At 37.3% G+C, this 9,362-nt stretch overlaps 1 protein-coding gene across 1 annotated transcript; it reads right to left on the bottom strand.

Moving 5' to 3' along the window:
* Nucleotides 1-2,581: 2,581 nt before the first annotated feature.
* Nucleotides 2,582-8,836, bottom strand: LOC104096261 (MACPF domain-containing protein CAD1). Its single transcript, XM_009602608.4, has 6 exons — nt 8,292-8,836; nt 6,635-6,873; nt 5,891-6,086; nt 5,569-5,752; nt 4,746-4,900; nt 2,582-3,429 (listed from the first exon to the last, which is right to left on the bottom strand). The coding sequence occupies exons 1-6, from the start codon at nt 8,586-8,588 to the stop codon at nt 2,782-2,784; spliced, it is 1,719 nt and encodes a 572-aa protein (XP_009600903.1). The 5' UTR covers nt 8,589-8,836; the 3' UTR covers nt 2,582-2,781.
* Nucleotides 8,837-9,362: the final 526 nt, after the last annotated feature.

Genomic DNA, 9,362 nt, shown 5'->3' on the forward strand with positions numbered 1-9,362 from the left:
AACTAGGAGTTCGGTAGGAGGCGATTTTTGGAGAGATTCTTGCGTGGGTGTTTGGGGTAAGTGATTTTTATCCAGTTTTGGTTAATTTTCATGATTATGCTTTTGAATCCATTAGTTAATGGGTGAATTAAGTTGAAAAATTTAGAAAACCCTCCTCGTTTAGTTTGAAGATTTGAGGGTCGAGTTGAGGTCGGATTTTGGTAAAATTGGTATGGTTAGACTCGCGGTTGAATGGGATTTTGGATTTTGTAACTTTTGTCGGGTTTTCGTGAAATGGGTCCCACAAGCGATTTTTGGGTGAAATTTTGGATTTTTATGGAAAATTTATATTTTCATATGAAATTGATTCCTATAATTTTATTGAGTGAATCGGATTATTTGTGGCTAGATTCGAGGTGTTCGGAGGCCGATTCGCGAGACAAAGGCATTGCAGAATAAAGAATTACACGGTTTGAGGTAAGTAACAGTTCTAAATTTGGTCCTGAGGGTATGAAACCGTGGATTATGTGTTATGTGATTGGTTTTGAGGTGACGCACATGCTAGGTGATGGGCGTGTGGGCGTGCACTATAGGAATTATGACTTGATCAATTCCATGAAATCGTGTAGTTGAATAATCTGTTGATATCTGTATATTTTTCCACGTATTAGAGAAATTGATCTGTAAATCATGTTTAAATCATATGTTTACACTGTTGGGACCCATAGAGGTCGTGTACTTGTGGAATTATCTGCTAAATTACTGTTTTGCACTTAATCACCATTTTATTTGCACATTTTTACCTCAGTCTCTCTTATTCATTATTGATGTATCATATCATTGATGTTGGGCTGCTTATCATGATTTCTGAGAGCCCGAGAGACTGGAGAGGTTGATGACTGAGTGAGGCCGATGGCCTAATTAAGAGGATATTTATGGGATCGGGCTACACGTCGCAGCATGTTTCATTAATTTATGTCATGATTGGCTTGTTATAGTGCTTGGGCTGAAGGAACCCCTCCGGAGTCTGTACACACCCCCAGTGAGCGCAGGTACCTACTGAGTGCGAGTGTCAAGTGCTGAGTGATTGAGAGGAATGAGTGACTGAGAGGAATAAGTGACTGTGAGGAAAGAGTGATTGTGAAGTTGGAGTGAATGGGAGGACTGAGTGACTGTTACTCTGAGAGGATGCACTCATTCCATTATTTCTGTATTTCAGCTGTCATATATCACTATTTTGGAAAACTCTGAAAGACTTTATTTCTATTTTAGTCAAATTTGATATAGAATTACTGTGGAGTTTTAAATGTTGAACTTGAAAGCATGCCTACTGTTTCGTGTTGGAAACTATTGTATTTGGACTTAGCTGTGAAGCTCGTCACTACTTTTAGTTCTTTATTTATTATTGTTACTTACTGAGTTAGTTGTACTCATACTACACTATGCACTTCATGTGCAGATCCAGGTAATCCCGGACACACTGGGTGTTGATTCTTGCGCACAGTTGATTTTTCCAGAGATTCAGAGGTAGCTGCTGTATTTCACAGACCTTGTCTCTCTTTCCCTATCTCCTTGTTTACTGTATTTGGTCTCAGATTATTATAGACCGTGTTTTCTTAATTTGTAATGTATAGATGCTCATGTACTCAATGACACCGGGTTTTGGGAGTGTTTTATGTCGATATTAATGAGATTTTTGTATTGACTTTAAATATTATATTTTTCAAACTTAAAAGAAATTGTGGGTTATTGAGGTTGTCGGCTTGCCTAATATCGAGATAGGCGCCATCACGACAGGTTAGGATTTTGGGTCGTGACACATTCTCTTCAGATTCTTGCTTAATTATATACATACAAAAGACACTTTTTCTTGAGATTCTAATCTAATTTTTCTCCCACAATCCAAGGAGAATCCGAATATTCAAAGGCTCGTCAATCATTTATCATTGTCGGAGAGAATATCACACGATTTCATCTCTTTTCGGTCATCTCTCTTGCATTTATTTACAATAATACCATTATATACCATTTATTGTTATTTAATACTATTCACTTTGTATTTGAGCCATTAAACGTTGTTTGTTTTTGTTGTTACATATTAACTGTTGTTCCTATAAGGCATAGGACGTTTTGTCATTAAATAATCTTTTGGATATTAATATTAGCTAAGATTAACCTATTTCATTAGAAAATTTAATGGTTTAAATCTAGATCTAAATTTTAGGTCAAATCTGTTCGTAGTAAGAAGTTAAAAAAGAAAAATTGCTTACAAAATATGTGGCTATGTGTAAGCTTTTTTGCCAATAAATCCTTGTCATACATATAATGATTTTTCATTTTAATTATGTGTTTTTTTCCTAGCCTTTTGTTCAATTTCTCTCATTTATTTCTCTGTAATTCCCGCAGCATCAGAATGGTTATTTTTTCTTTCTTTCTTGGTGTTGCATCAGATGCGTACCAGCATTCTTTCCTCCTTTGTTCTAGAGTGCAATAAAGGGAGAACTACTTGATTATCAAAAGGACACGTCAATTTCACAGTGCAACCACAACTCATCCAACAAATAAAAACCATTAAAATCTCTGTTATTGAACTTAGGAAAAATGAAAAGAAAATGAATTTTAACAAGTTTGTAAGATCATGAGAATTATACAAAGTATACACCCAAAAGAAGTAGTAACTGATCTGGTGGCTAGAAAATAGCCTACCAAAAAATGAACTGACCAATGCTAACAGAATTTACAGAAGAATAACATGATATCTAGACTATCCAAAGAATGCTTTGATAATACAAGCACAACTCATTAGTAATTCAATAGGGAATACTTCACTCTTAGCACAATTTTTCCTTTATCAACCCCAAGTTTAGCTCCTGTCACTAACCAGTGCCCTGGTGCATCCTGTGGTCCCTTTGACATTTCTGTCATGTCTACAATTTTTGCCAATTTCCCCATTTGGCTGGAACTATCTCCTCTCTTGTTTTCGGCAGTTTTTTCGTTCATAAGTGATGTTGAAGAACCATCAATCCTTTGTACTGTTGATAGGTTTGATGGACTATGATCCCATACTGATCTTCTTATTGTACAACCAGGTACCTTGGAAAAGAGGAGTTTCAAATGCAACACACTCTTGGCACCAAAATCCCAAACACCAAGCTGAGCCCCCGTCACAATGTGAACACCAGAGAGATCTCCAATGGAAGTCTCAGTGTGTTCAATCGGTGCTGTGCTTACGTGGGAGAAATTTTTCCACTTGATTGGTTCAAACCATCTGCTATCCTGCTCTTCGGGACCTTTCCATTTTGGTGCACCTATAGCCATGTGTGTGTCCCAGTGGGGTTGAAGGATCTTAGGAAGGGAAACGAGGTGCTGCAAATTGACTGAAAGACGGTTCTGCTTGCTACCTTCTAGGCTGAGCCTGAGCCCTGTCACTGGCTTACGCCCCACTGTCACCTGAAAATATGGCGCTGTGATTTAGACTTGCAATGAGTTGACATTAATCAGCATCAATCTAGACTAGATTTCATACTGATAATCATCCGCCAACCAACTAGATCAGCTAGCTATTCCAATAAAGCATTTAAATTTCCAAGAGCTTCCAAGTGTACAATGTTGATGGTAAGAAGCGCAGTGTTTTTGTAGTTTCTTGTTTGTCTAGCTGATAAGACCCTTCATATTATGCTTAGATCCAGTTCATAATGTGAAATAAGAATTCTAAGTCATATTACTAATAGCCTGTTTAGCCTTGGCTAAGCTGGAAAAATCAGCTTATTTTGAGAAGTGCTTTTTTCAAAAGCCAAAAAGCACTTTTTTAAAAAGTACTTTTGGTGAAAAGCAGTTTGTGTTTGGCTAATTAATCTGACAAGAGTGGGTTGCTCTAGTGGTGAGCACCTTCTACTTCCAACCAAGAGGTTATGAGTTCGAGTCACCCCAAGAGCAAGGTGGGGAGTTCTTGGAGGGAGGGAGCCGAGGGTCTATCGGAAACAACCTCTCTACCCTAGGGTAGGGGTAAGGTCTACGCTACCCTTCCCAGACCCCACTTGTGGATTATACTTTGTTGTTGTAATTAATTTGAAAAGCACTTCTAAGCAGCAATTTGTGTTTGGCCAAGCTTTTAAAACGTGCTTCTAAGTGTATTTTTCTCAAAAGTGCTTCTCAAAAAAGTGCTTCTGGGAAGAAACTACTTTTTTCTGCTTCTCCAAAACTGCTTCTGCTTCTACTCAAAAGCACTTTTTTTTCTTCTAAAAGCTTGGCCAAACACTTCAACCTTTGGAAAAAAAAAAAAATTTTGAAAAAAAAGTGCTTCTCAACTTGGAGAAGCTTGGCCAAACAGGCTATAAGTCGCTCTATTCTAAAGATAATGCTCGGGATTATCCAAACAGTAGTCTGCTGATTAAACAATCATTTATGAATACAGTGTAAATGAAGTGTGGGAGCCATTCCAGGCAAGGTATCTTAGACCATGTTGGAGGCAAGTCCTAGACCTTTGGTTTCAATGTGCTGAGTCATTATGATTGTAAAATATAATATTGGTTGATTAAAAGAAATTTAGCAGGACACTGGATGATAACAAGTGACATAATGAACTTGCACTGGTTTAATCATTCTTTAGAACTAGTCCAAGTTGTACTTCTTTGTTTTGGTCCTAATAAGCACAAGGCACGTCATGCAAACTTGGAAAAGCAAGATCCTTCCGCAACTCAATGTCATATGTTTCAACAATAGCAAGACTATATGTTCAGAAATCTGGACAAAAGTATGAAAAATACCTGATCTGGGCTAATATAGAGCTTAGGACCCATCAAACTGAATTGTAGGGATGCACATACAGGCTCCTTTCTTTGAAGGTTATTTTGCTCTGGAGCCCACACACGAGCTATTTGGAAATCTAGGAAATACTGTAAATCCTCTATTGGTGGCTTGTCTGGAAAAATTACAATGAAATACATCAGACAATGGAAAACACGTTTGGAGAAGTATGACGCATACTTAGAACACAAACAGGGGATTGCCTAAGCGCGCGCAGGCATGGAAATAATTCACATATCAGTTTTCAATGCCCATCCTCCACCCCCTAGACACAGGTTTACCGCCAAGGATGAGCCCCAAGTTCCATCAACTCAGATAGCTGTGTAAACTTTTGCTCTAAAGAACATAACAAATTCGGTATATGGCTTTTCTGATACTCCCCCTCTCCATTTTATAGAATGCCATCACTGTTTGTGATTCAAATATTTCTTTGTGAGAGCACCTACTTTTCAAACGTTTTCAACTACTTTTATAACAATTGCGAGGACTTTGGGTAGCTTCTAAATATGTTGTATTATTTATAGAAAATAAGGTCAGAAATAGATATATTGACCCTTGTATTTCAGACCCCTATCATGCTCTTTGGGTCAGCAGCACTTCTATTTGAGATGCAACTGAATACGAAAGAGTAACCGACAAGAACAGTATAATCATCTGGGACTACCACTATTAACTATTTTCCTGGACTTCTGGCTCATTTAATTTAGAAAACCAATAGAGAATAAATCACAATCTGCAATTGCAAACGAAGAGGCACGAATAGTGATCGGATACAACACTCACATTCCAAGTATAGCTCAATTGCACGACTCAGGTACTTTATACCAGGCACCTCTTCAAGCAATGACACAATAGGTGTAAATGTCATGTTGATCACATCTGGTGATGTTTCTACAGTCCTTGCCCACTTTTCATGACTCTGCTCCAGATCATCACCTCCTCTTCTGCGGAAAATAACTGTAACGTCCTGCAGTAGGGCAATTCCAATAATTGTACATGTTCAATTTACAGATTAAGGGTGCATGTTGAAGAAACAGAATTTTAAAAAATCAGCTAAGTACTACTGTGTCAAAAAGCCTATCATTTGAAACGTAAGTTGTCTAACCTTGTCCTTGTATCTTAAAGGTCCAGCACTTGAGAGATTCTTCAAATCGGAGAATCTCTGATCTCCAATGTCTTTCACATAGTCTTCAATGTCTGAACCTGATAAAGGAGATGACTGGTGCTGTTTAATATAAACTACATCCCTACCACCAACTGTTGCAGAGGTGACAATATGGGTTCCATAGTTTTCAATAAAGCTGAAAGAAGAACTTCAATATCAGAAACAACAAAGAATTGGTCTAAGAAATTGAATTAAGTGCCTTAAATTGTACTGGGATCAATGAGGCTATTTCTCATACAGATACTGAAAAGGAGGAGATACTTTAAAAGCAGAAAAAACAGAATTCAGCACATTTTGAAATAGTATATATCCACAATCTATCATACAGAAGTTCAGGGCATAAGAAGCTTGAGCTCAAGAAAAAAGGTTTCTAGCTGCACACAGCTGTTCAGGTGACAGTAGATAAGAGCCTAAAGGGATTACAATTTGGAACTCAACAAATCGACAATGGTACTGGAACACAGCCAACTGTAAATTGCTATAGGTCACCCTTTCCTCAAGGTTATGCAATTAAAAGAAAAAGTAAAACATGCAACAAGTCACACTATACAAAGCAGCTGCTTCTACTCTTCCCTGAGCATTAGAACGACAAATCGAATGCGCTAATACCTTAACATCAAAAGAAAATGATACTGTACTATTCAAAATGAAAACATTGAAATGTGCTGATGTGAAAGACTTCACCTTGCCAGCGATGTAGGATCCCAAGAGTATGGAACAGCGCGCTTTATTTCATCCCGCAGAAGCAAATCTAGCTTTACTATCCTGACTGTATAGAGTGGGATAACATGTCCAATCATGGCAAGGGATTTAGTAGCTGCTGCATCATGTTGCCATGAACCAGTGAAGTTAAACATGGCATTAAAACTCCCAAGCGGAACATCTCCAGATATATTTGACATTGCATTGAAGTATTTTGCCATCTGGAAATTCAAGCATGAGGGATTTCAAAAACAAAATTAATGAGATAGCAGTAAACCATAAACCTTTCCTGCAACTATTTTCCTTTTTTTTCCTGAAGGAGAATAGCTACTCTACTATAGCGAGAAAGGAGACGGATAGCTACTCTAACCACTTCTATAGGAATTTGGTTATCATTTCTCCATCACCGTGAATAACATGGCTATTCTTGTAGCTACTCAACTAACGAAAACTTCTAGGTATGCGCTCTGTTTTCATTTTACTCTCATAAACTTGGGAGATAGTCTGTCTATTCAACTGGTGTGTTTTATTAAACAATGCTCCGCTACTTTTCTGCAAAGATTTGATTGGTTGATCTTAGTTATGTTAGGATGGTTGCATGATTAGGACACTTGTTCTGATCATTGCCACGAAACATTTGACACCTCATAGTCCTATCGACTCAGCACATCATAAGCCAGCTTATGACCATTAATTGATTGCTCAAAACATCACAGGACCATTCATTATTTTCGCACAGCCAACACTTTCCATGGTGAGAACCTAGATTTATTTATGTAGCTACATTACCATATAGTTAGGAAGTGGTCTGTCCATCTCACTGCTGTCCCATATCACATCAACACCACTATAGTTAGTATTTGTTCCTAAGAGTTTTACCAAGTTTCTGATTAGTTTCTATAGTCAGTAGTCACTGTAAACACGCGACATAAGTAGGATAGTTGTTGTCAACCACCATGGCCACCTAACCTTTGACACTATACTGTTCTGTCTACCAAATGCATCTTAAGCCAGCTGTGACCACCCTTATTCACTTCTCATCAGTGATTCATGTTTTTACCATTGAAGTCTTTAAGAACTTCACGACATCCGGATCAGTGATACTCTGACGAGTTCAAGATTTGAACTGATTGCTCTAGATCTTACTACATCGTGTACATGCGTAACTAGGTAAAGTGCTATGATCCATATAACAGAGGAACTATTCAAATATGAACATAGACTAGAGGAAGCATCATAAAATAGTCTAGTAATTTAATGTACACAGTAAATCACAGCGGTGCACAATCACTATGATCTGCTAATCCAATTCTCCATTAAGACTAAACTCAAACCATTTATCTTGCCTTAATCTTTACTACCAAATTACACCAAAACAAGATATTAAACCAACCTTCATTACGACTTAGCTATTCCTTTAACAAATGCGGAAACAATCACCCACTAAACTGATCAAGAAACTCAGAAACAAAATTATTATAAATAATTAAAAAAACAATTTAACACATCATCTAGAAACCCCAACAGATGAGGAGCATGGACTTAATCTAATACACTAAACTGATTAACCAAAACAAGGTAAACCATGATATTCAGATAAAAACATGAGCTTTAAACAATACCAAGAAACTGAGCTGACCTCATGGAAGGTACAAACAGGTGTGGCCTCAATGCTTCTCATCCCAACTGAACATTCAATGTCCGCTGTAACATTCGGAATCAAAACACTAACCCCATCTGGGACCAAAAGATCCACACGATTTGCTTCATCAAGATGAACTAAACGAGAACCTGGAGCCCCTTTACAGTACAGGAGCCTAATATCAGAAGTGACATCAAACCCTCTACCCAGAGCTTGGATTGAGTTGCTAAGAGTAGTAATCAAAGCATCTGAGGCTAAACAAGAAGACTTGTTGGGGTTTGAATCCATGTTCATTTGCAAGAAGAAACACAGCTGACTGATGATGATGATGACTTGTTCTTCATTCCAATTCCAGAAAAATAATCAAGAATTAATAAAGATTGAAACTTTATGCTTTGTTCAATGAAAAGGTAATTTCTCTTTTCTTTTTTTGGTTGTTCAAATTGTTTTTTCCTCTTTTTTGGCTGTTTTTGAATGTTGTTGTTTGGTGAGTCAGAGGTTGGACTTTGGACTTTGTGAATTGGTTGGTTGTTTGTTTGTTTGTTCATTTGAATGCAATGAAATGATGGCACATAAAACGCGTTTGCTTTGGTGATTCTCCAGTTGACCAGTCATCCATTTTCTTTCTTCAACCTTGCTTTTGTAGTAAAAGAAACAGAAAATGCTGCCTTATTTTTTGTTTTACCAACTTATAAAAAAGCAAAGAAAACCATTGACTATTTTTTTGCAAGTAAAAAAGAAGGGCAAATGTTGAGTACTTATTATATTGTTTTATTCTTCTTTTCAATTTAAAGGAAGCTTCTTCCAAAAAAAATTCTTATCTGAAGTCAAAAAAGAGAGAGTTATTCTTCTATGTCAAAAGCAAAACAACTAGCTAGAATCGTATGATGTCCAATAGTTTGACTCTTTAAGTACATTTGATTATCTATCGGAAGCAGGGGTGTTCAAAATCGAAGCGAAACCGAAACTTAATGGCTTATTGGTATCGGTTTAACGGTTTAACGAACGGGGAACGGATTGAAATTTTTTTTTTAACGGCTTATCGGTTTGGGGGCGGATTATTCAATT

This window comes from Nicotiana tomentosiformis, chromosome 2 (assembly GCF_000390325.3).
Source record: "Nicotiana tomentosiformis chromosome 2, ASM39032v3, whole genome shotgun sequence".
NCBI lineage: Eukaryota > Viridiplantae > Streptophyta > Magnoliopsida > Solanales > Solanaceae > Nicotiana > Nicotiana tomentosiformis.